The sequence below is a fragment of the Rhinolophus sinicus genome, linkage group LG06 (assembly GCF_036562045.2).
Source record: "Rhinolophus sinicus isolate RSC01 linkage group LG06, ASM3656204v1, whole genome shotgun sequence".
Classification (NCBI taxonomy): Eukaryota; Metazoa; Chordata; class Mammalia; order Chiroptera; family Rhinolophidae; genus Rhinolophus; species Rhinolophus sinicus.
The window spans coordinates 151,789,958-151,816,429 of record NC_133756.1 but is presented as its reverse complement, the minus strand read 5'-3'; the positions used below and the strand labels follow the sequence as shown (position 1 = coordinate 151,816,429).

General features: G+C 54.4%; 1 protein-coding gene across 4 annotated transcripts in view; it reads right to left on the bottom strand.

Annotated features, from left to right (window-relative positions):
* Positions 1-234: 234 nt before the first annotated feature.
* The window catches only part of CD82 (CD82 molecule), a 50,334-nt gene continuing 24,096 nt past the window's right edge, over positions 235-26,472 (bottom strand). For 2 of the 4 annotated variants that reach the window (XM_019746449.2, XM_019746451.2), the window contains 8 exons: positions 23,840-23,922; positions 19,017-19,089; positions 13,999-14,123; positions 13,812-13,886; positions 4,952-5,053; positions 1,917-2,120; positions 1,406-1,489; positions 235-1,107 (listed from right to left, as the gene is read on the bottom strand). In XM_019746449.2, the coding sequence (XP_019602008.1) occupies positions 1,030-1,107; positions 1,406-1,489; positions 1,917-2,120; positions 4,952-5,053; positions 13,812-13,886; positions 13,999-14,123; positions 19,017-19,089; positions 23,840-23,902 (804 nt within the window). In that variant the 5' untranslated portion in view covers positions 23,903-23,922 and the 3' untranslated portion in view covers positions 235-1,029. The remainder of the gene's footprint in view (positions 1,108-1,405; positions 1,490-1,916; positions 2,121-4,951; positions 5,054-13,811; positions 13,887-13,998; positions 14,124-19,016; positions 19,090-23,839; positions 23,923-26,472) is intronic. The other 2 variants (XM_019746450.2, XM_074336251.1) reach the window with 1 other exon arrangement.

Sequence of the window (26,472 nt, the reverse complement as noted above, 5' to 3'; positions counted from 1 at the left end):
CGTCTAAAACAGATGCCCTAGAAAGAGGCCTGAGTTTATCCTGTGGCTTCACTGACCACACTTCACCAGCCCACTTTTGTGTACCTTTTGGGGACACCGGTACCCTGGCCTCAGAGGCAGGAACTCAGAGGTACGATCTATACCTGTTTCAACACACAAACCAAACTCCAGCCATGGCTGCAGCCAGGCAGTTGGACCACAGCGGGCCTCACGCTCCTCAGGCACCAGGCGGGATTGTTACAAATCCTCTTTAATAGTTAGTCATCGAATCTCGAGTATGCTTTACAGAACTGTGCATGGAGCCCCTCCCCACTCCCCTACAAGGCACAGCCTCACCCACCCACTCCCCGGGGGACAGAGGAGAGGAGAAAGCATCCTCCCCACTTCCCTGAACAGTTCAGGGTCCTGGTGAATGCAGGGTCAGCTCTGAGTCACACCGCGACGATGCACCTCTCTGATTCCCTAAGCAGCCCAGGGCCTGGCCAGACCCCACTTTGACTTGGCTCATCTAGGCCCTGCCTCTACTCCATGGCCCAGGCAGATCTGAGCTGCCTGGGCGGGGCTGGGTCAGGCCTGGGGAATGGGTGCCACCCCTAACGTCAGGTAAAGCCCACCCTCTCCCACAACCTCTAATGAAAATGTAAAAACCACAGATATATGTATCATAGTGGAAAAAATGTAGACCCACGCAGTGGGCAGTCCCCTGACAGCCCAGGGTGCCTTATCCCCCCACCCCTTATTTCCCACATACAATATATACAGCCCTGAAGGCAGGGAGAAAGCCAGACATGCTGTGGGAAGCATTTTCTCTGAGTTGCTCTGAGAACCCTGGTGGGCAGTGAGCTGAGGAGTCACAGAAGGACGAAGGCAGAAAGGCAGGGAAAGGGGTCCAGGCTCCAGGAAGCCCTCCACTTCCAGCCAGCGCAAGATGGACAGGGGGCCTTGGCAGTGAGGTGGGAGGTGGGCCTGGAGGAGGTGCCAGGAAGGCCCCTAGGAGTCCTGGGCAGGGAGGCAGGGAGCGCCACTGCCTTAGTACTTGGGGACCTTGCTGTAGTCTTCGGAGTGGACGTGCCGGCATAAGCAGATGGACAGGAGCATGCCCAGGAGCTGTGGGGGGAGAAGGTGAGAATCAGAGGAGGTAGGGCTGCCCAGTCCCCCAGAGTCCCCTGCTGTCCAGGTCAACACACAGAGTTTGATCCAGATTCAGTGGATCTTCAAGTAGAGCCTCATGACCAGCCTGTGATTCAGGTGGCAAAGGGGCCAGGGGGCCAGGGCTCAGGCCAGGCCTGCTGCTGGGCCTCTGGAAGCTGACAGGCAGGCCCCAGCCTCCCGGAGCACATCCGCAGAGCAGCGGCAATATGGGAGGACAGAGTGTGGGGAGCGCTGCAGGGAAGGGGGCGCAGACCTCAATGACAGCGACGCCCACACACACGCCTAGGATGATGCCCAGGTTCTCCTGCAGCCACGCCTGCACCTTCTCCATGCAGCCCTGCAAGGGGAGAATACAGCCAGGTCAACCCGTGTCGTGCCACCTCAGCTCTCACACATAACCACCAGGAGGGGCCACCCCCAGCCCAGGGGGCCTGCAGTGTACTGTGTGCTCCTTGAAGGGACAATGAATGCATAGGAGGGTACCAATGACAAGGGAACAAACGGGTCAAAGGCAGGAACAGCTAAGGGAGGGAAGGAAGGAAGGAAGAAAGGAAGGGAGGGAGGGAGAGAGGGAGAGAGGAAAGGAAGGAGGGAGGGGGGAGGAAGGAAGGGAGGAGAGAGGGAGGGAGGGAGGGAAGTGAGGGAGGGAGGGGGAAGGAAGGGAGGGAGGGAGGAGCCCAAGCCCAGGGGAGCCTGGGCGGCCCAAATACCTGAACCCATGGGCACCCCCAAACCCAGGCTGTGGCCCCACAGCCCCCACATACCTCGTGGTACACAGGCCAGTCCTCAGGACTGTTGATGCTCTCTGTCCTGTTGGCATCGGGGGCCTCGCAGAAGCCCTTCCTCACGAAGTGGCTGTCATCATCCCCCTTTTTCTCGCAAGAACAGGGGTAGGTGACGTTGGTGCGATTCATGAGCTCAGCGTTCTCTGTCCAGTTATAGAAGCTGATCCAGCCACAGCATTTCCCCTGGGCAAAGAGGCGACAGGCTGCTCATACCCACTGCCCATTCTGGCAGGGCCCCTCCTGGCAGAGAAGGGGCCTCCCCAGAAAGAGGCTTAGATCTGCCACTTCCAGGCCTCCCTGGTTCCAGCCAAACCACCAGGATTTGAGTTTAGGATTCATTTTGGCTTCTGTGAGCCACAAAGGATTTAAAGGGGCTTTCAGAAAACACACATTACAAACTATTAAACAGTAGGAAGGAAAAATCAGGAGCCGCCAATCTACAAGGCAGAATAGGAGGGAAGTTCAAGTTGAAAGACAGAACACAGGAGTGGAGGATACAAGGCAGGCAGATGGCATACACGGAAGAGTGTGGGGTCTGCAGTCAGGTTACTGGGTTCAAATCCCAGTTGCTCTGCCACCTACCAGTTTTTCACTTTGGTCAAAGTACTGACCTAAGTTTCCTCATCTGCAAAATGGGGTAACAAGATTTCTAACTCACAGGGTGGTTATGAGAACTAAACGGGCCCAGGTTGGCAGCGCCCCCAGCGCAGGGCTGGAGGGCACAGTAATTGGTCAGGAAAAGGCCGGCTCCACTTTTCAGCTGAACACATGCTGGAGTTGCAATCTGCCTCTGAGATTCTTGGTTGCCAAAGTGGAAAAGATACGTGGTCCATTCTGCCTTTTTAGAGGAGAAAATGCTCTAGTTCCAGCAGGGAAGAAAGCATTTCTGGACTCTGTGTGCTAAAAGGGGCCTCCGTGGGGCTCATGAAGGGGAGCCCGAGAGGCTTCGGATCACATGTGGGCTTGAGTCCCCAACAGGATTGGGATCTGAGGGACTGGGCTCATGCTGGAAATGCCCCCAGAAGGTGGAGCAGAGTGGGGGAAGGGCTCCTTTCAAATCCTGGCCCTGCCCTGTGTATGTGGAAGCCGCTGCCCTTTTCTGAGCCCCCGTTTCCTCATCTGGAGAATGGGATCACAATAATCAGTATACTAGGGTCCCTGGGAGAACTAAATGGGCTGCATGGGTGGGCTGCATGGGTAAGCTGCATGCCACCCTGCCCAGCACAGGGTCAATTCCCCACCTGCTTCCTTCCCATCTCAGGGTGGCCGAGTCCCTGACAAGTAGCTCAGTGGCCAGCAGGGGGCGTGCCAAGCATGCTCTGACGTTCTTGGGCTCCAGGTTGTACTTTTTATCTTGCAGTTGCCTGGCTGCCGCCTCTCTGGCAGAAAGGCTGGCACATAGAACCTCTCACACCCAAGCGAAATGAGGCAGCTTTCCTTGGCCTTTCTACTGCACCAGGCAGAGCCCTCTTCTCCAGGGCCTCCTGGCCTGATTCGTGCCAAGGTCTGTCCCCAGTCACTACCCACCCTGTGTTTTAGTAAAACGTCACCACATGATAAGTGCTGCCTAAATGCCACGGGCTTTAAAAGTCCATCTCACAGTAGTATGGATCAATAGTCCCATTTTATAGATGAGGAAACTGAGGCTTAGAGATGATCTGACCAGGAAGTGGTAGAGTTAGTATTCCAGCTTTCAGGAGCCTGACTTACAGTTTGCTTTCTTAACCACCATCCCAAGCAGCATCTGACAGACATCAGAATCATCTAGTGGCCTTTCCTACTACAGGAACCCCCCAGCCAGCCAACTGCCTCCCACGGTGGGTTGCGCCTCATCTCGCGAGGGACCCACCCCATCCCCAGGCATTTGTTCATCCTGGGACATCCGTCTCTCTCTAATCTTAGCAAAGGGCCTCAGGTATTATGGGTCAAACTAAAGGTGTGATGAAAAAGTCTACCTGTGTGCACCAAGCCCTCCTACTTGGCCTTATCTGGTCCTCACCAAAAAAAAAATCTGTGAGGCATGTAGGCCAGAAAACATCAGCCTCCCCTTTTCACAGTTCAGAAAATGGATGTGCCCATGTCTCCTGGACAGAGTCCATCTATAGTCTCCAAACTCTCCTGATGGCAGGTTTTCTCCAGCTGTCAGTTAGTGCCAACAGATCCTACGTGACTGCTGTGACCCATGGGAGAGAGGAGGAGGCTGCAGCCCAGAGGGGGCAGGTACCAGCCAAGGGCACAGGGCACCTGGGACCATGAAAGAGGGGCAGCCAGGACCTGATCACTGAGGGCAGTGTGTGTGGGTGTCACTGGTTCACCATCAAGGTGGGCTGGGAACCCAGTGAGATGGTCATTCATTCATTCAGTCATTCATTCTGTCAGTCATTCAGTGAGTTATCTATCATTCATTCATTCATTCATTCAGTCAGTCAGTCATTCATTCTGTCAGTCGGTTGCTTGGTCTGTGGCTCTCCCACTTTAACTGAGGTGGAATATACATACAGTAAAGTGTACAAATCCAGCTTGATGAATTTTTATACACATAGTGGCATAACCACCATCTGGATCAAGATTTGAATAGAGCATTCCTTTCACCCCAGAAGGTTCCAACATACACTTCCCCGGAGGAAGCCTCCTCTCAGACGTGTGTCAGCCTATGAGCCTTGGAAGCCTGTTTCTTTACCTCCAGGGTGGAGCTCCCAATACTCGCCTGCCTGGCTTGAGATGAGAGGGCCAAGAGCTGACCCCATGCTCTCTGGCCACAGATGGCAGCACCGTGAGCCACCTCCAAGGCCCTCGGGCCCCTGAGCACAGAACTCTGGTGATGCCTGGGGAGCCAGGCAGGGGGACTGCTGGGGGGGCCCGCCCCGACACACACTCACAGAGTCGCTGACACGTTCTGTCAGGCACATACAGACACACAGATGACCAGACCCAACGCACAGACACACGCAGGCCATTCAGCTCAGCTGCCCGGCCCGGCCCTGCCCTGCCCTCCGCCCTCCGCCCGCACTTACCTGAGCCTGCACGTAGTCCCAGCCTTCCTGCAGTCTGTCCTCCTGGTCATCCTTGTAGTTCCGAATGAGCTTGATCACAATGCTGCCGATCTCCTGCTTCACCTGCAGACGGGACAGCAAGGATCCAGGTCAGATTTCCTGAAAACCGTGCCCCACCTCTGGTCACATCTACTTAAACTGCCTCTCCCCACCCTGACCCCCGAACCTGGGGACACGCTCACGGTGCAAACACTTCTTGTTTTCCACTCCAGCCACTTTCCTGGGACTTCCTCTAGTCACCACACTAGGCCCGGTGCAGTCAGGACCAACCACTCCTGCTCTGTAGTCCATTTGGCATTCAGCAGCCACGTGACCCTTTAAACGTGAATCTTTCCATGTCCCTGCTAAAAACCTCCCAGTGGCTTCCCACCACTCTCAGGAAAAACGCCGGTGTCCTCTCGACGGCCCACAAGGCCCTGCATCATTTGGCCCCTGCGCTTCCCACACCTCATTTCCTCTGCTCTTGCTTCCTCTGGTTCTGTTGCACAGGTCTCCTTGCTGACTTTGTGCTAAGCACACTCCTGCCTCAGGGCCTTCCCTCTCTATTCCATCTGCCTGGAATCCTCTTCCCATATATTAACATGGCTCACTCCCCCACTTCCTCAGGACCCTGCTCAAACATCAGCTCCTTAGAAAGGCCTTCCTGGAACAGCCTACAGAATACCATCCCTTCCCTATCCTCCCCCCCCGCCCCCCCCCCACTCCTCCCAGGCCCTCCTTATCCTGAAAGGGTAAGCATGCTGTATTTTCTTCATAGCATTGTCATTACATACTCAGGTGCTTTCAGGATTCATTCTCTCTCTCCCCACTAGAATGTCAGCTTCGTGGGAGCGGGGACTGTATCTGGTAAAGCCTGGCCAGAGCAGGTGTGCAGTATACATGAATAAGGGACGTGTGCAAAACCACCGCTCTGTGCCACACACCATGGAACTCCTCATGCATTCTCCCACGTGACCCTCATGCCTGCCCCAGGGCTCCACCAAGCCTACATTCTGACGGGCTGTCACTGAGGAAGAGAGAACCGCATCAGCTTTTCACTAACCCCACGCAGAAAAGACTGATTTACAAATAAGGCAGACAAGGGACGCAGGGATCAAAAAGATTCAGCCCCAAAGGCCTTTCGCTGGAGCCCAGAGCAGAGCATCTCACTACAGCAGCTTTTTAGGAAAATCAGCTGTGCAAAGGGAGGCCAACCTGAAACCAGCCTAGAGAGCTGAAGACAGGGCTTCCTTGGTAACGAGAATGGCCCCAGGTGGGAGGGGAACCCCCAGAGCCAGCCCTGGCCTGGCCCCACATGGGCTCTCCTGTGGATCTTGAACAAAGGGCTTCTTGGCACACAAGCACGGACAGGCTGGTTGTGGTCATCTGCTGTCACTGTGGAACTTCAGGGCGAGGAGCCCAAGAGGGGCAGGGGCACCCAGGACACAGCTGCACACCTGCCCCTCAGTTTCTGAGAAAGGGGAATTGGGGAGCGGGGACAGGTATTTCCAGGCAGGGGCTTTCAGAGCCTGGCTGGAAGCCCTGTGCTGGGGCTTCCTTCCACCAGCCCTCTGTGCTCAGACAACCACATCCTCCGGACGGACTTGCAGTCCTGGCTCCGGGCCTCTCCCCTCGCCAACCTGGGGAAACCAGCTCCCCAGGACCTTGCTCTGTCCCTCTACCTTCTGATAAAAACTCTTAGCATGTTGCTTTTTGTCTTACCCACACACAGCTCTACAATTTACAAAGCTTTCCTGTCAGTAACTAACCGCACCGATAAGAGTGGCTAACTTTGATCAAACGCTTATTCTGTCTCAGCGCTGTGCTAAGTAAGCACTGTTAATGCAGTAATCTCACTTTAATCCTCAGAGCAGACCTGTGGCCTAGGTAGGTATTGACCTCATGCCCTCATTTTGGAGATTTAGAAAACGAGAGAGGTTCATTAAGTCGTTCAAGTTCACATAGCCGACAAGCAGAAGAGCTGAGGTTTGGACTCAGGCTTGTCTAATTTCAGAACCCAAGTTTTCACCCATTCGACTCTAGCAGCATTTAAACCACACGGCTATTCCTAGGTCAGAACACTTTTAAGAAGGGCGTAGAGAAGCCAAGTGGTTTGCCTATGACACACAGCGGGGCTGCCCACATGTAGATCTTGACTCTTTCTGCCCCAACCTTCTCTGCTCCCCAGTGAGCAGATGGTCTCTGACTTGTGCGAAGGAGGGAGTTCCCCAGAGGTATTTGCTTGGAGACCCACCTCTCCCACATCCTTCTCACCGGCCCTCCCCTGCGTTCACCTAGGCTCTATTTATACCCCAGTTGGTTGCCACAGCAGCCTGGACTTCCCTGTTGCAGGCCCTCCTGAAATGAGAAGGTGATAGAAACTGTGTGCTTTCCATTGAGGCTGGGTGGTTTCCATGGAAACACCACATCATCCACCAGCTCAGAATGTGGCTAAGGGATACAGCCAGGCCACAGGGACCATGGCTGTAGGGGCCGGTTCAGCTTGGAACTGATGCCTTTGGATCCCAATGCCCAGGACGCTGTGTTAGGAGCCCAGGGACGTCACCATGGCAACCAGGCTGTTCCTGAGACAAGGAGGGGCAGGGAGGGAGAGGGAGACGATGCTCACCCTCTCACTTCATCCCTGCAGAGGCCGCCTCTGTGGTTTCCGACTGCCCTGCACCCATTCTCCCTTCTTCCTTTCCTTAGGGCTCAGCACTCCCCAGTCCCTCCATGTGGCAGGAAGCTCTGCCCCCTTCACTGCAGTGGGCAAACAAAGAGCCAGGCTGCCACTTAACGCCTTCCACACCGTGGGCACAGTGAGTGGTTCAGGGATGAGTACATGTCCCAAGGTCACACACCTGGGTCCTCTCTTTCCATTAATATGCTGAGAGGAGGGCCTGAGCTGCTGGTGGCCACCTTGGGCTCTACTGGGGACAGCCCGCCTGAGAAGGGAGCCAACGGAGGAGAGCAGGGACAAGGACGGAGAGGGACAGAGTCCTGGTGGCAGCCTTTGGAAACCTGGATCCAGCTGAGCCTGCAGCCAGCCTGGCTATTTTTAGTTGGGTTACTGCCCAGGACCAACTATATAATTTACAAGCCCCAGCGAAATGCAAATGCAGGGCCCTTCTTTAAAAATGATTAAGAATTTCAAGACAGCAGCAGCAGAGCCTCAAACCAAGCACAGGACCCTCGTAAGTGTGGGACCCTGTGTGACTGCTCAGGTCACATGCCTAGGAAGCCAGCCCTGGTCCTGCCCGGTATCATCCTGCCCAGAGACTCAGAACAACTTCTCAAGATTGCACAGCTAGCAAGTAGCAGAGATGTGACCATAACCCTAATGCGTGCAGCTCCAGAACCCTGAGATCTCAACCACATCAGGCCTCCCACTATCTCCACCTGACCCAAGATCCCAGCGTCCTCCACGGTGACTTTCCTCTCCTCTCGCCAATGCTGTGCTTTTATTTCACCTTGAGTGTGACTTTTCACAGACAGGTAGAATGAGAAGAGAACTTTGAGTCCAGCATATCATCCACTGTGAGAATCCTTCCCATACTTTTCCAGGTTCTGCTTAAATGCTCCAAGGGATGGGGAGCTCAGTATCTTACAAAAGAGCACATTACACAGTTGGGGGGTGCATGATACAAGCAGTTCATTTTAAATTGAGCCCAAATGACTTTTGCTCATTCGTGTTAGTTCTCATTCTCCCCCTGCCCCCAAGTCCCCTCTGAGACCATACAGACCAAACCAAATTGTTCTCTTCCAGGACAAATATTATTCAGATTATTTGAGACCACACCACGTATCCCTTTACCCGTTCCTCTCCAGGGGAAGTTGCCAGGCTCTTTTGACCACCCCTTGAGGTGGTGTCCAGACCTCTCTCCATGCTCTTTACTCTAATGTGTCAAACCCCCTTAGATTGAGGTGCCCAGATGCAGTGTAGTGGACCAAATCTTCCAGTCCTGTCTGCGGGGTTCCCACAGGCCACCATTGCCAAATGCTTTGAGGTTTAATTCTAGTATCCTGGTAGGAAATGAGGACCCTTTGCAATGCTGAATGGGAGGGGGTGGCATGTTTACCTTTAGTGACCACCCAAGTCTTTCCTGAAAGTCAGGCTGCAATCACCATAACCAGCTCCCCAGAGTTCAACAGGAGGCCACGCCATGTCCCCCCAGCTCCCCAGTAAAACTCCTGGGGGAGGGGAGGCTGCACTGGAGCCACCCAAGCAGGTGCTCACAAGTCTTTTTCCCATTTCTCTCCATGATCCCTTTCTAGAAGGACAGTCTGGATGCCTTCTTCCCCCTTCCCAAAAGGGAAGAGAAAGGTCACCTCTCCCGGTCCTGGTTCCAGCTGCCTCCCAGCCAGCGGACCAGGAAGTTTCCATCGCAGCCAGCAGGCATCTCACAGAACTGCACTGTGCTCGAGGAACCCGTTTTACCACCTGTACCTTGTGCACAGTGCCTATCTTGGTTTCTCAGGGGGGAGAAGGAAGGAGAAAGGGAGTCGCAGTTCTGCTGACCACTCTCTCTGGGGAGCACACAGCAGTGGGCCCAGCCACTGTCACCACGCCCCACCCCAGTTCCCACCCAGGTCATGCAAGCCCTGTCTCCTCCAAGCTCTCAGACTTTCTGGTCGAACCTCTGATAGAACCTGTCAGAGCCTTAGCAACCAGAGCCTTAGCCACCTCGCCTGTGCAGGCTGTAGGGAGGGTTAGCAGTGCGGCCTGCAGGAGTGCAGCAAACCCAGCACCTAGCACACCACAGGGAGCAGTAGCAGCTCACTTCCTTCCTCCCAACCCCTCCTACCCTCCACTGCCTGGACAGAACCAGTCAGAATCCCAGAGTGGCAGAGCTCAGAATGGCCCAAGAGGTAACCTGCGGCTCAGAGAGGCTGGGTAACTTGTCCAAGGACACACAGCAATCAGTAGCAGAGCTCATCCTAGAACACAGGGCCCCTGAATCTCAGACCTGCCCTTTGTCCACTAAATGGAGGCTGGATAAACAGATGAGGAAGCAGTCAAAGGAATCCTAACTTCACACTTCCTGGTTCCCACTGCCCTTGCTAATACTAATACTGACAACAACAGGAACAGAGGCCATTTATTGAGCCCTTACTAGGCATTAATAAAGTTAGCAATGATGATGATAATAATAACACTCGCATGATGCCAGCAAACATGGGCACTACACTATGCCCTTCCCACACGTCGGTGCTCTTGACGCTCGCCACCACGCTCGCCACTTGGGGCCAGTGTGCTCGGGCATAAAACTGCTCCAATGTGAGACAGGAATTAGGATGTGTGTTGCAGCCTGCAAGCTCTCCCACTCCCATTTCCTGAGGGACACCAGAATGGGATACACAAAGGTCATAAATAGTTTCCCTTCCCTTCAAGTTCCACCACCAAATGACTTGCAAATGGTTTTTTGGGGGGGCGGTTTCCAAAGTGGTTTTGGGTTTCAGAATTGTGGACATGGGATGCGGACCTGTATGGTTACTGCCCTTTGACAAACAAGGCGACTGAGGCCAAGAGGCTGAGTAACTTGCCAAGCGTCTTAGCACAGGGGTTCCAACGTGGGCAGTTCGGTTCTGGAGTCTAGGCCCTTGGTCACCACTTTATATTTTATAAACGTGTTGCAGCCTATGCTCCTGGGTGGGGGTGGGGACCAGGCAGGTTTATTTTCCTTGATTGATAATCAAGGAACCCAAGGCTCAAGAGGCCACGTGTCTTGCCCAAGGTCCCCAGCTGCCCCCTGTTGCTGCTTTGGGAACAGTGGCTGCTGGGAGCATGGGGCGGGAAGAACAGATGGCAGCCTGGAGACGACTTCCGGGGGAGCCCAGGAGCTCCGTCCCTCCCACCTGCCCAGGAGCCCTGGAGAGTGGGGGAAGACTGGGCCCACCGCCTCTCAAAAGGCCTTTTCCCTCCAGGCTCACACAAGTCCCACTTCCCCAGCTGGGCCTCATCTGCAGGAATAAACACCATCAAGGGCATGTTTAGTCTTCCACCAGGATTTACAATGTGCTGGGAAAGAAAAAATAAATCATTCATTCCAACTCGGAGGATAGAGTGGCGCCAGAACTTCCCTAGCAAAGCCAGAAAATCTCCCTGCCTTTCAGAAGAGGAGGAGGCCAAGGTGAGGGGTCTGGGGCCCGGGGGCATGAGGTGTGGAGCCTCGGGGTGGCGGGGGAGGCAGAGAAGGGGACAGTGGGTATGAGGGACAGAGTCTAGACTGGAGTCAGGAGAGCTGAGTCTTTGCACAGGCCCTGCTCGGGGGGGGGGGGGGGGGCTGTGGGGCGCCTCTGGGACGTAGGTCCTGGTCGTCAGCCAAGCAGAGATTATACCAGCCCGTGGGGAGGCAGCGTGTATAGAGGGAGGCACGGGCCTTGGGGCAGAGGGACCAGGATGGAAATCTCCACTTTGAGGCCTCAGAACTGTGTGACTGTGGTGAAAACTCACTTTGCTTTCCTGGGCCTCAGTTTCTTAAAGTGGAAAATGATTGTAAAACGGAACCATGCGTCAGGTTGCTAAGTCAGCTCCTGGCATGTGGTTGGTGTCCACAGATAGGCGCCATCTTCATTATTGTGAGATGGGGAAATGCATAGGGGGTGAAAGGTGGCCGGCCCGAGACCCCCGCGGAGTTGATCAGCTTCTGAGTCATAGGATCCAGTGCACGGGAGCCCAGTTCTTGGCTGCACTGATGATAAGGTACTACTGACCGGGTCCCAGAGAAGCCCAGGTGCTGCAGAGCAGCAATGAAGACCTGATCCTATAACCCTTTCTCTGGGAGAGGAGTATCCCTTCCTAAACATTTGCTTCCTATCCGATAGCCAAGCAGGCTTCATTACGCTACTGAAACCGTGTTTCCCCTTTTGCCTTGGCAGCCAGGACGTTCAGTGTCAAGTTAGCTCTCAGCTGCGAGAGAATCTCATCCTCTGGCTTCAGGAACAGTGGTCTTCTTCTCTCTCAGTTTGATTTTGATTTCTGATCTCTCTCACTTTGATTTTATCTACCCTGTGCCTGTCGGACGTCAGCTCCAATTCTCCTGGGAAACAGGCTGGGTGTGGATTATGAATAAGTAAAGCAGATTCAGCTAGGAACCACCATAGTGAAAATTTCACCACCATGAACCCAGAAGCCAGGCTGCCGGGGTTCAAATGAAAGCTCCGCCACTTACTAGCTGTGTGACCCTTGGCCAAGTTGCTTAACCTCTCTGTGCCTCAGCTTCCACCTCTGAAAATGAGGGTATTCGTATCTATGACCTCACAGAATTGTCGTGAGGACCAAATATTAAATGCAGTATGTGCACAGCATTTAATGCTACTATTATTCTAAGTTCTATTAAGTGTTAGTTGTTGACAGGGTAATGTTTTCTCAACTTCTTTTTAAGAGGGATCTGGGGCAACTTGACCTTCAAGTGGTAAAATGCAGGAGCCTACCTGGTGCCGCCTTTGCCACCCACTCGGTGTACAAGAACTGCAGCACTGGAGGAATGCAAGCCCCCAGGCTCAGCTGGGCCACAGGGAAACTCCCACTGGAGTTAGGGAGCCTGTGCTCTCACCTGGCCTGGCCATTAACGGGCCGGGTGCCCTCGTCCCCTCACCTGTAGGACGAGGATTCTCACACTATCTTGAGAGAGTGTTGTAGGATCAATGAAAGAATAAAGGTAAAGCGGCCAACACTACACCCAGTATATGGCGTGTGCCAATCCAATGTTGGGATGGTGGGGGTTACAGTTACTGTTACTGGTGTTGTGACTGTTATTCATTTCTCTGAGCACCTGCTTCCCTGTCTGACAACATAACACTTACTATCCAGAGCTGTTGTGAGGATGAGACAATGTGTGTAAAGCTTCTAGAAGATACCATGTGCATGTAGTAGGTGTTCCATAAATAACTGTGATAGTCACAATCGACTGACTCACCCAACAGCCATTCCTGGCTCCTTTCTCTCTTGTGCCTCTGTATGTAGAGTCTGAAAGCTAGATACTCACTTTCTCAGCCTCCCTTAAAGCCAGGGATGCCGTTGGAACCCAGTCTGGGGTAGACTTTGAGGGGGCTTGCTCTTCTGATGAAAGGGATGGCACGGCTAGCATTGTCCCATTCCCCTCCTCCTGGCCACAGCAGCACGAGATGGTGCAGTGGCAACCATCTTGAGACCATGAGGTGAGTAGCATGATGTGGAAAAGCCATCAAGATGAGGATGATAAACATGACAGCTAGAAGCAGGGTCTCTGAACTTCCAAACTTGACTTCAAGTCAAGTGTCCTTAGATTTTAAGACACAGTAAGTCTGATCTTCTAGTCCTCAAAGCTGAGCACCTTCCCTCTGACACAGGACTAATGTTTTCATTGATAGTCTCCTCCCTGGGTCTCACCTGTGGATGAGTAGCATGGATTTAAGACTTGCTAAGGTGCCTTAATAATAACAAGAACAACAAACATTTATTGAGTCCTTACTGTGCCAAGCACTGTGCTAAGTGTTTTACTCACATAATCTCACTGAAATCTCGCAACAACCCAGAGAGTTAAATTTTATCATTGTTCCCAGTTTACAGAAGTTGCAATGGGCACAGAGAGGCCAGCAGCTTGTACACAGCGGCCACACAGCTAGAACACGGTGGGGTAGAGAGGGGTCCAGGCCCAGCAGTGACTCTGCCCACGGACGCCACCTTCCTACTATCTGTCTACCACTTGGTAGCAGGGAGGCTGCCTTGGCACCTACTGGGTCTGTCTGCACCACAGAGAGGCTTCTTGTCCATCCCCCTCCCCCAGGCCAAACCCTCACATGGCTTGTCCAGCACAGGTGGGGGAGGGGGTAAGGAGGGAGGGAGGGAGGGAGTGCTTACCTTGTCCATGTTGAAGTAGAAAAGGACTCCAGCGGCCACCTGGGTGATGAGGATCAGGAGGAGGAAGGCAAAGTACTGGGGACACAGAGCAGGAAGAGTCAGGTGGGGGTCCCCCGTCAGGTCCCACTCACCTCAGAGGCTCCCCCCACCCCCAGTCTGAGGGGGCAGCAGTGGAGGGCCTACTCACCAGCCCCAGCAGGCAGCGGACCTCATTCACGGCGCCCACGCAGCCCAGGAAACCCATGAGCATGGTGACAGCCCCCACACCAATGAAGACGTAGGCCGCCACATTCAGCGAGCTGGAGGAGTTCTCTGGGGAGGGAAAGACGGCGTTCGATCCAGCCTGGCTGTCTCACTCTCACAAAGTACAAAATCAGCGGCAGGGAGCAAAGGCCCAGGACTGCTCCCGAAGGCCCTCCTTGGAGTTGGGGTGCTAGGGTCAGTCCCCCAGCAAGGAACCTGCTGCTCACTCCCTTTGGAGTCTGCCTCCCCTGGATGTGCCCCCCCCGCCCCCCGCAATCTATTCTCACCCCAGCCCTGCTTTAGTTGTTCTCCTCAGCACTAACTGGGATGGAAAGCCTGCATTTCACTAATGCGTCTTGCTTGTTGTCTGCAGCCCCATAAGAATGTGAGCTCCAGCATGGCAGGGCCGTGGGTTTGCTCCCATTAAGCCCCTGGCCCCATGAGCAGTGTCGGGCACAGCAAAGTACTGCATGGACATCTGCTGAATTAACAAACCACAGACTAGCGGGCTCTCCTGGGGCCACAGACATCGCAGGCCTGCCTTCCTCCTTGTCCATACAACAGTAAGCACCAGCCTCTCCTGCCCACTCACTATGCCCCAGGGGCTTCACACACACTGTCTCCAGCTCCGACATAACTCTGCCTGGCAGGCACTAGCGTGGCCATTTCACAGATGAGGACACTGAGGCTCAGAGGGGCGCACCGGCACGGGCCACAGCTGGGATTTGGAAATACGTGGCCCTCCAACGCCATACTCTTTCCACGGATGCTCAGGGCACACGTACTGCCATGATGCTTGTTCATTCATTCAACCAACAAGTATTCACTAGGCGCCTAGCATGCGCCCGACCCTGTGCCAGCTGCTGGGGATACAGAAGTCAGGCTGATGAGGTCCCCGCAGCAAGGAGCTGGCATGATGTGGGGAGGGGAGTGGGGACAACAAGTAAACGCTTCTGGCTGTGTGAAGGCCCGGGAAGGTGCTGCTGGGAGCAGGCTGTGGTGCCAGGAGGGCTGGTCGGAGCAGGTGACATCGAGCTGAGATGAGAAAGGAGAAGTCAGCCCAGTGCAGGTCTGAGGGAAAAGCAGGTGCAAAGGCCTGAGGAAGGAGTAAGCTTGATGTATTTGAGGAACAGAAAGAAGGCGAGAAAGAATGGACCAGTGTGAGCGAGAGAGGAGTGTAGCAGGTAGTATTTTGAGGCGTAGAGAGAGGAGCCTGATGGCAGGGCTGCTGGCAGGCAGAGACCACTGGTGGGTAGCGGTGAGCAGCTCTGTAGGGGCATTTGACCAGCATTTCCCAAGAAGCCCAACAGATCACACAGGGCAAAGCTCATGTCCACCTCCAGCCAGCCTGATGGTGTGGGGTACACTCTACCCCAAGGCTGCGCTACTCCAGGGGGGCCAGGGCAGATGTGCCTGCCCATAGGCAGGGGACTGCGGGCTCACTCCCATGACAGCTCCAGCACTCCTGGGAAGCAGCCAGGGAGGAGTGTTCTCAGAAGGCTGGAGAGCAGCCTGGAGCCCATCAGCGGATCAAAGGAAGCTCCTAGGGGTACAGGCTCCTGGGTCCATCACAACTGGACAGACTTTCCTGGGAGACCACCTGGAATCTGCATTTTCAGTGTGCTTCCCTAGTGACTCAGGCACAGCCAGGGCTGGTGGTTAGCCATCAGCAGAGAGCACAGGACGGCTCCCTGGGGGACCTGAGAGAGGTTGAGATCCCCACCTCGGCGGCCCCCTTGCTGCCACCAAGGGGGCGTTAGCCCCTTTAGGGAATAACTACAAAGCTGGAGTGTGGGTGGGACGAGGGCCAGCTCCACTTCCTGGTCACAGACAGAATGTTCTGGAGCTCAGGAAGAGCCCTGGCCGGCCCACCCTACTCTCGGGGTGCCAGGGCAGGTCTGCCTCTGCCCAGCTCCTCACAGGAGCCCCCAAGAATCCAGGCAGAGCCCCTGCCGGGTGAGGGTGGGGATTCCTTTTCATTCCAGGCCCTCACCACTCTGGCTCTCAGCAAGCATCAGGGGCTGCAAGAGCCGTCAAATTTCACTTTTCCTAAACTTCCTGGGTTTGGGTTCCAACAAGTCCTCCCAGCGACTACTCCCGGAGAAAAGGAATTGGCACCGCCTGGAAATCCACTGTACGCCAGCCTCAATAAGGCCCTTTCTCTGAATCATCTTGCTTAACTTCCACAACAGCCCCATGAGGGCAGGTTTGTATCCTGATTTGTCCCTAAGGGCCCAGAAGCCCAGAGAGGCTAAGAGGCCTCGGAGCTGATCAGGAGTCAAAGCCCAGGGCTGAGACCCCAGCGCAGGCCCTTCCCCTGGGAGGCCTGCCCAGCTGCAGGCTGTCGGCTTCTCAGAACTTTTCGGGGATACCCATCCTTGTCCTCGCCCAGGGTTTCAGGCCAGCCCAAATCTGAGAAACTTGACATACCCTAGGGGGACCCATCCACTGTGCACGGCAGAAACATCTTGGTCTCACTGGGCCGAGCAGATACTAGTGAAGGGGGAGGAAGTGGCCTAAATTGAAAGGGACCGGGGATCACGAGAAATGGGTTCTAATCCCAGCTCTGCTACTAACAGCCTCTGAGCCTGGGCAAGCCATTCTCTGGCCTCTGTTTCTTTCTCTGTAAAATGGAACTATGTAAGTCCTCCTTCTTAAAAATGTCATAAGGACTAGATGGTATTATAAACATATTTAACAATCATAACATTATAAACATTATTATTTCACAATCACTTATGTAGGGTTTACTATTCACTAGGAGATGTTCTAAACTCTTTTCAGATAGTAACTCATTTAACATCTCACAATAGCCTTATGAGGGACATTCTAGTATCACCATTTTACAGATAACAAGGCACAGAGAGGTGAAATAACCTGCCTAAGATCACACAGCTAATAGCATTTGAACGATGGCAGTCTGTCTCCAGATTCTGTGCTCTTAAGCACGACGCTTACTTCTGCTCGTTATGGTGCAAACCTGTGGCGTGCCACAGAGCCCCGTGGTACAGGGGCTCAGGAAACGAGGGCTCAGGACCCATGCCACCTGGCTCACATCCCAGCTCCCCACCTTCTAGCTGCGTGCCCTTTAGATAAGTTACTTCCCCTCCCTCTGCTTCAATTTCTTCCACTCTATTATGGGGACAGTAAGGCAGTGAGAACTCAGGTAAAAGGGGGGAGCTGTGTCACGCAGCCTGGCACTTAGCAGCTCAGGAGCCTAGTGTTCCCAGCTCTGACCCTCACTTGCTGTAGAGCTCTGAGCAAGTCTTTTTCCCTTGGCTGAGCCTCAGTTTACCCAAGGGTATAGTGACTGGGCTAGCAGGGCAGATCGGTGTTTCTGAACCATGGCGGCCTGGGGAACCGCCCCGCAGAGCGGTATAAAAACCACAGTGCTTCAAGGCTCCCACACACACCAAGAGTTGGATCCCTGAGGATGGGGCCTGAGCCCTGGTATTTGTAAAACCACTCAGGGTACATCGAGGGGGCCTCTAAAGTCTGGCCAGCTCAAGATTCTCAGGCCTGAACAGGGAGGAGGCTGGAAGAGGCCGGAGGAGCAGTGGGCAGTCCCTGGAGACCTAGGGCGGGGTGCAGAGGGCAAAAATGCAGTGGGCGGGCTAGGCCTAAAGACTTTGCTCTGTGGCACAGTGCCCGCTGGGTGTGGGCCAGGGCCCAGGAGGCCTGGGCCTGGTCAGGGCCAAAGAGGATGTGTCCCACGTCGGGAGGGCACTTTGAGTATGGGTACCCAGCTGAGGCCGGAAACCCAGGCCCTAGCCCCAGAACGGGGGTGCAGTCTGCTACCCCTGAGTAGGAGGCAAGACTGACAGCCCCAGGCTGCATCGGATGTGGCTGGAGGGTGGCTCATCCTTGCTTCTCTTCCCCTCTGGGGAGAAGAGGCCTAGTTCCCTGGGGCCACAGTGACAGGTGTGACCCGTCTATCACCCATCTTATGCTGGTTCCGTTTTATTCAAATCAAGCAGCTGTCATAGGCCTGCGTCCAAACCTGCTACCTCCGGCAGCTGCTGGGAGGGGAAGTGAGCCATGGACAACGCATCACTGAGGAGAGTGGCTGCACTGTACTTACTACTTGCAGCCGTGTGCTAGGCCTGTCTCCCACCACCGGGCCTCCGTCCATAAGAGGTCAGTGCAGCAAGCCCAGGGGCGTCCTGGAGGAGACTGTGTGGACTGGGAAAGGCTCTTATCACCTGGCAGGAGTGCCTTGGGCTTCTTTCCTCCTGCTGCTAAATAGTGAGAAGGGGCTTCCACGTTGTGGCTCCCTCACCCTGTGCAGCATTTAGGACCCACACTCTCAGGGCCCACACCTATCACTCAGAAGCTGTGTGAACTTGAGCAAAGGACATCAGTTCTCTGAGCCTCCTTTGTTCAGGCAGGAATAGGAGAATTCCTACCTCGCAGGGCTGTTGTGGGATCAAGATCATTTACTTTATGGCTCAGCAAAACGCTGAGCCCCACGAGCATGAACAGTGGGAGCTGTTCCTGGTGCCTCCTCCTCAGTGCACGTGTCCAACCCACCTGGCCAGTGCCAAGCACACAGTAGGCACTTCATCAACACCGGACAATCTGTCCTTCCTGACCCTTTCTTACCTTTCTCTGAACTGGAAAGGGGAGGGACCCTTGCTCACATTTTGCTGAAGAAAAACATGGAGGGGCCGAGAATGTAAGGCTTTCTCAAGGTCAGGGCTAAGGGAAGGGACCAGGACAGCAGAACAAGCCTCCCCATCCCCCAGTGTTCTCTAGACAACAGCTGCTTTGTCTGGGGAGGGAAAGAAAATTCCTCCCAGAACCCCCTGCAGAGGTCAGCAGCAGGACCTGGGCAGGGCCCTGAGGTCAGCTGGAAAAGGGACCAGTAGCGTTGAGGCTGAAGTACTGTGGGGGCAGCCCTGCCTCCTGCCTGACCCTCCCCTCCAGAGCGGGCTGGGTCAGGGGAAGCAGAGGGCTCCTTACGTAGCACAAAGATGAAACTGCTCCTGTCTGCCAGGATCCACACCCCGAAGCCCAGGATGACCGCGCCCAGGATCTGGAAGGAGAAGGGGCAGTTAGTGTGTGTGTGTGTGTGTGTGTGTGAGAAAGCCTGAGAGCGGGGCGGGGGAGGGGGAGTGAGAGGACACTACCCAGCTGTCCCTATAGCCCAGGCCAGGGAGACGCAGGGGAGCTTCCTCCATCTTTGCCCAACCCAGAGATGTCGCAGTGGCCTCAGGCCCCGAACCCCAAGTCCCAGTGAACCCCAGCAATCCAGACACCAGGGCCACATGTGGGGAGTCCCTCTTGATGCCAGTCTCCCCCTCCCATGCCCATGTGTGGCCACAAACTGAGCCTCCCAGCTCTGTGGGGCTCGGCCTCCTCCCAGGGGTCCCCTCCTACTTATATCCTGGCCCTTTCCCGTGCTCAGTGCTCTTCCCCTCCACTCCAGCCCAGCTTGGGGACTAGGAGTGTCCCGAACAAGCCAGTCTCTGGGGAGAACCCTCCATGAACTTGAACATCAAAGCCCCACCTGTCCTTCAGAGCTCGGCTCCAAGGCCACCTTCGGCAGGAGCCTTCCTGACTCCCCCAGGCAGACTGAGGGGACCCTACTTCATGGCAACCACCGTGGACTCCTTCTTACTAGCCATCGCGCTGAGTTTAACTACCAGGTGTGTCTCTCTGGTTAGACTGTGAGCTTCCGGAGGGCAGGGCAGGGATGCACACAGCTTATATCTGAGAGCCGACAGCACCAGGGGCTGAGGCCTCAGGGAATGAATGAGTTCATAAACCCAACTGTAAATGCAGGAGTAGAAAGGCAAAAAAATGGGGGTGCTGCCAGAAACCCAGACCCAGGAATCCTCTGCCTCTCTCTCTCCACCAGGGCAGGCCTATAACCTAATCCCACCTCCCCACGTAGAACCCCAGCCAAGATCCACCATGCCACCCAGGCAACTAAGGCTGGAGAAGTACATACAGTCTGGGCAAAACTACAGGTTCTCCTGGATGTGGGTGTGCTGCATCACCCTACAAGGTTGGCCTTTACCTGGCCTGGGCCCACCTGGGGGAAAATCTACCTTGCAGATCCCAGCATGTCACCACCACCTCTACCACCAGCCCTGGATCCCCCCTCAACCATCACCCCGTTGCCTCAGGTGCAAGGCCAGCAGCCACCCATAAGCCCTCAGCCTGGAGTGAGCCCCTGGCCCAGGGTCTTGAGCAGCCCTGCTCTACTGTCATTAAAGACCAGACCTGGGACTCTGAGGAAGGCAAATAGCGTACTTGCTTCAGGTGTAAAAATCAAGGGGATACCAAGAAACTCAGTAACCAAGATAAATAAGAATTTATAGCAATCTTATTTAGATTGCTATAAAAAATACTGGGGAAAAAATCCATGATGGACAAAATATCAAACTTTTAAATAAAAACAGGCTCAATATTACTGATTTTTCCTTTTGAAAAGGAGTGGAGCCCCAGTGTGGTGCAGTGTGGCGCTGTTTCAGATCCCGAAGTGAGCGCCTCTTAAAGACAACAGCAGGTGATGACCACGAAGGTGAAGGCGTGACGACCACCCCGCATTTGTCCCCCACTATCTTCCAGCAGCTCACTTGTCCACTCCTCTCTTCTTGGCAGATGGGCCCTGTTATTGTCCTCATTTTACAGATGGAGAAACTGAGGTCCTGACCTTGCTTAAGGTCACCCAGTTCATCCATCAGGGGCTCAAAGCCAGTTCTGACTACTACTCTGGGCCAGATGGGGGCGTGTCAGATGCAGGGAGTCCGTCCTGGGCTTTAACCTAGAAACCCAGTTTCAGGGCACAGGAAGGCGACTGAGACCCTGGGGAGGGGAAGGGTACATCCTTAGGCGGGGGCACCTCAGACTGCAGTTTGCTGGGAGGGGGGCATTCTGTACAGGACCTAGCAGTTAGTTTCCTAAAGATTCCTGATCCCCTGCCCACCCCACCCCAAACTACACACAGCTGGGCAAGGGCCACTGGTCAGGCCCAGCGTCTGCTCCTATCACCTCAGACCCACGAGGAAGAGCCTCTGCCCCACCCACCTCCTGCAATAACAGGGCAGGGCACGGGGGAGAAATACCCATCCAAAAAGGAATGGGAGGCAGAGCAGAAAATTCCCTCTGGGCAAATATAATCCCTAATAGAGTAAAATCCCGGAATGTCCAGCTAAGCTCCTCGGCTCGCCTAGAGAAACCCAGAGGGAAGTCCCTGGTGCTGCCCTTTCAGTTTCTCTGCAGGTCTGGTGACCACAGCCTGACCATCAGGTGTGGCTGGATCAGCTACCAGGTCATGGGACAGCCCGGAAGGAGGCCGGGCCAGGTAGCAGACCAGAATGGGACAGGCACCATAGTACACCCTTTCTCTGTGAATCCAGACTGAGGCCCTGGGACACGCCCCCCATGAACCACCCCTAGCCCTGCCAGAATCTCCCCACAGGGCTCAGCCAGGAGCTGGGACCCTCACAGCCAGCGTCGTTTCCCCAGTGCGGCCACAGCATCAGCAGCCTCAGGGTTTCTCTGGAAGTGAGAAAAGCTGACAGGACAATTTTCTGGGGAATCTGGGGTCAGGAGGGCATGTATGCAAGGATGTACACGTGTGCACATGTGCAAGTATGAGCACACATGGCAGTCAGAGAGATTTTTCCAAACCACAAGTCTGATCATGTATCCGCTTCCCACTGTGCATAAAACAAAGACCAGAATAGTTTCAGGAAGTCTGCAGGCCGGTGCCCTGGAGAGACGCTCTGCCCCACTCCCTCCCTGGACTTAGGTGCCTGCTTCTGGGACCCCTGTCTCCCCAGCCACAGGTAACTCCAGGAAGCTTTTGCTGACCACTCTGACAAGGTCAAGTGGCTTATTATCTACTTTCCTAGGGCCGTACCCTTCATTCCCAGCACTACCTCAACTGCAATTTTAGCATCCATTTGAGTATTTGATCGCAGCCCACCACCCCTCAGAACATAAGCCCCATAAGTGCAGAAACCATGGCTCTTCTGCTGGTTAGTGTCTACCTGGCACCCCCATAGGGTCTGAAAACACAGAGGTGTCAAATGGGCATTTGGTGAATGAATGAACAACAAACACACACTGTCGCCTCTAACTCTCTCCTTTCCCTCCCACCCTCCTGTAATAAAAGCTCCCCCCACCCTCACCCCTCCCTACATACACACACATCCTGATGGCCCATCCTGGGCCCCAGCACACAGAGAGTTAACACGTGACTCCCGCCAGCCCTCTGGAGCAGTTGGGAGGAAGCCAAGCCCCCAAGACCAGCCCCCAGAGCTCTGGCCCAGAGAAGTTTCCTAGTCTCTGGCTCTATAGGGCAGCCTGGAAGTAGAACAGAAAAGGATACCTTGGCCAAAGCCATAAATCCCGCTCCCTTTCTCCACAGTCTCTCCCCCTCCTTCCCACTGTATGTGGGGAGAGGGGCTCTCTACAGCCCTGAATCCCAAGCCCTGTCCCCCTCTCTCCAGTCCCCAGGGCCCCCAGGATGGAGCCACAGCACTCCCACGCCCTGTCCCCCAGTTTTGGCCACTGGCCCTTGGAGCCAGGCCTCGGCCTGGGAGCCAAGTGCCTGACAGGGAAGGCTTGGCTCCGGCTGCTTGAGCAGCTGCTTTCCAGAGGCCTGGGCCAGCCAGGAGGGACCTGACCACCAAGCCGGGGCAGCCCAGGTGCCCAGGCCCTGCCCGAGGTGGCTTCTGGACCTCGCTGCCATTCGTGGAGGGCTACAGCCACAGCACGGACTGAGCGTGGTCCTCAAGGAGGGAGCTGCGCTGGGGCCAGGGTGGACGAACAGCAGGGCAGGTAGCCCCAGGGCTGGCCATGTGCGTGTGTATATGCACGTGTGTATACATGTGTGCTTGCATGTGCCAGGAACACACTTTTAAGCATCTGTGTGTTGGGTTAAAGTTATGGGGGGGAATATAGAATGATTCTTTATTTTCCAGACTTTCCACAATCATATGTAACTTGTAACGTAAACTGATTCCCTCCCCCACAAGTAATTCATGTCTATTATAGAAAATACGGAAAATGCAGAGGCATAAAGAATAAAACCAAAATTTCCAGGAATCCCAATGTTCACATTTAGAGGTATTTCTTTCTCGTCTCAAAAATATTTATGTTTATGCACAATTTTAAAAATAAAATTGGCTCATAATAAACATCTCATTGTACAACCTGGTTTTTTAACAGCACGGGGTGAGCCAACATGGAGAGGCCAGAGCCTCCAGCAGCTCTGTGGGGCTATGGAGGCCACTCTGAACCCCAGCCCCATCGCACACCCACAGTCACCCTCACACATGCACACGCACATTTTCATACACACATTCTCTATCTCACACACACACGTCCTCACACGTACACACAGGTACTCATACACACACACACACACAATCATCCTGGCAACTCCAAGGCAGCAGGAATCAGTCAGTGCCAGGCCAGAGAGGAAAATCAAGGCCACAGGAAAACCAGCTCCAGATGTGCCTGGAGCTTACAGCTGGGCGTCCCCCTGGCTCAGGGGCCTGGGGAGGCCTGCCAGGCTGGGTCTGAGGAAGGGGGACGATGTCTCCACTCTGGCCCAGAGCCCAGCCTCCTCTTGCTCACCTTCTGGGAGCTTGGAGCACATGCTCCACGGAGCCAGCTGGGAATGCCAGGCATCTCCTCTCCACCCTCCTCCCTCCAACCACACCCCACCAGCGGGCCTAGCATCTCTGGAGGGTCTCAGGCTGGGATGCCCCCAGGGGTGTCTCTGTGGGAGGCAGTCAGGAGGCGCTTACAAAGGTCATACTTACAAAGAAGAGCAAGTTGAAGAGGAAGAGAAAGTATTTGGTGACTTTGATACAGGTTGATCCCATCCTGCTGGTCCTGGAGCTTCCTTGGGAGAAGAGAGAACAGGCAGGTCAGTGCTGGTGGGACAAGACGGGGCCGGGGAGGGGAGAACCAATGTGGATGGGCGGACGGGCAACCACCATCTGCTGGCCTCAAATACTCCCAACTCGCCCTTACAACAACCCCAGGAGCTAGGTAGGTACTAACATGATGTCCTGTTTTATGGCACCCTGAGGCCCAGGGAGGATAAACTGATTGGCCCAAAGCCCCAGGGCTAGGAACTCTCAGCTGCTTGATGCTTACAACTTAGGCTCTGGGTCAGCCACTCCACCGGCACCAAGCCTGGAGGGAAATTATATAGGAGAACCTCAGGGTCTGAAACTTGCCCAGACGGCCACTGGGAGAAGCCGGGAGGCCGGGAAGTTAGTGAGTGATTGCTGGAGACCCAGAGGTGGGACCTTTGGCTTTTGCCACACATCTTCAGATCCCCTCTGGGCCTCGGGGTCTGCGGCTGTGGGGGTTGCTGCAGGGAGAGGAGGGTTTGACTTCTCAGAAAAATGGACCGCGCGCTCTCTCCACCTTGTTATTGCAGAGGGAACAAATAAGCATTGTGGAACATCCAACAAATATAGAAAAACACAAATTCAACAGAAATTTTTATCTCACGCCAGATATAAAAACGGTCGTAATTTCAGTAACTATACTTCCAACATCTGTGTGTTTAACAAATGGTTTTAAACAAAACTGGGTTCATACTGTGATTTGTTGCCTGCTTTTTCCATTCTACAATATACTATCTCTATGTGGATAAACTGTTCTCTACAACACAGTTTTACACATCGCATAGGATTTCATGGTACTGATCAGCATTTATTAACTTTTTTTGGGGAGGATGTCATAGACTCTCTCAGAAAACTCATGTATAGGTAACATTTTGCAAATAATTTCTGGGGTTCATAGACCCCATGAAGACCATTCAGGAACCGCAAAGATTCTCAGGTTAGAGTCCCAGATAAAGATACACCACAAAGCATTTCATCAGTACTCAAGATCGAATACACAGGTTGCTTCCAATTTTCCACAGTCACTCTGGATGACAGAACTCATGCTTCTGAAACAACGCAAACCATGTTTGAGCATGATGTATCCCTCTACACGGAAGGACCCTAGGGCAAGGCAGGACTTGGCGAAGGGGGGAAGCTGGAAGCTGGCTGCCCTTGCACCCTCTCTGAGGCCAGACAACCCAGGAATGACAGCAGCCGGGCCTCAGGCCCTGTGGGGTGAAGGGAACCAGCACCAGGCAGCTGGGGCCAGGACACATGGCCAGGGACAGCTGCATGGGCACAGCCCGGCTGGGGGGCTGGGGCAGACACCAGACCCAGACATGTTCCCACTGCCCTACGGAGGGGGAGGCCACAGCGCAGAGAGAACAGAGGACCTGAGGCCCCAGGTGTGGCTTTCACCCCTTTCTCCTCCTTGCAGGGTGAAAGGCGGTCCTAAGTCATGGGACTCTTCCCCGTCCATACGGCGGTCCCTCACCTTCTCTGGACACAATAACAATCTTTCATCATCCTTGCCGAGTGGGAGCTCAGCTTCAACTTTACACACCTACAGTAACAGGGGAGGGGGAGTTTAAGGGGAGGGCTCACCACCTCTTAAGGGGTGCAGTGCAGTTTTCTGATCTCTCTGTTAGAGAAAGGTGCTTTTTAGCTGCCTTTCTGTGGGTCAGATTTGGGTACAATATGAAGCAAAGCTGTCCAAAGACGAGAAAGGCTACCCGGGTGGTAGTGAGCTTCTGTGACAAGTGGCATGGAAGTACAGTCTGAACAAGGACTTACGGGGAGGGGGTTCAAGCGCTACATGGGGAGATTACACTGAATGGCTCTTCCAGGCAACCAGGGCCCCAGGTCTTGTTCTGAGAAATGCAGAGACAGCAGTGACTCAGGGACGTAGAAGTCTGGCCTCAGTGACTCTGCCTGGGGCCAGAGGGGAGAAAACACCTGCCTCCCCAGTCAGGAGATCTAGAGATCTGAGTAAGGCCTGCCAGGGGCTGGTCCACACACAGGAGAGCTACTGTTTTCCTCTCTGCCCTCCCAGCACAGTACCTGACAGACCACAGGCACTTCGTAAACGTATGCAATAAACAGCAAGAGAGGTAAGATCTTCTCAGGGAGGGACGCATGCTTTTCTTTCCTAGCAGGGACCTACCTGCCCGGCTGGATCTCCATCCAGTAAATGACATGGGACGCCCTGAGGCTGCCGCAGGCTCTGCTGACACAGCCTATAGATAAGTCATCCCTTCACCAGAAGAAGTTCAGGAACTACCTCCTAGTGACTGAGCAGCCCAGAGGCATGAGCAGCGGTGCCAGTGGGTTCTTATGAAACTGGAGAAGTGTGGAAACAGCTCTTTGGCAACTGCAGCAGGCCAACACTGTTGCATAGTTCTAGAGAGTCCAGGAAGGGAGTTTGTCCACTTTCCTGCTCCCACTTCTTCTGTTCAGGCCAGGTCTCCAGGACAGCCTTGCTGGGTTGGGGTTGTTTGAATGGGGCAGCTTTTAAACAAGCGTGAGTACCTGGCCTGCTGAAGAAGAAGGAG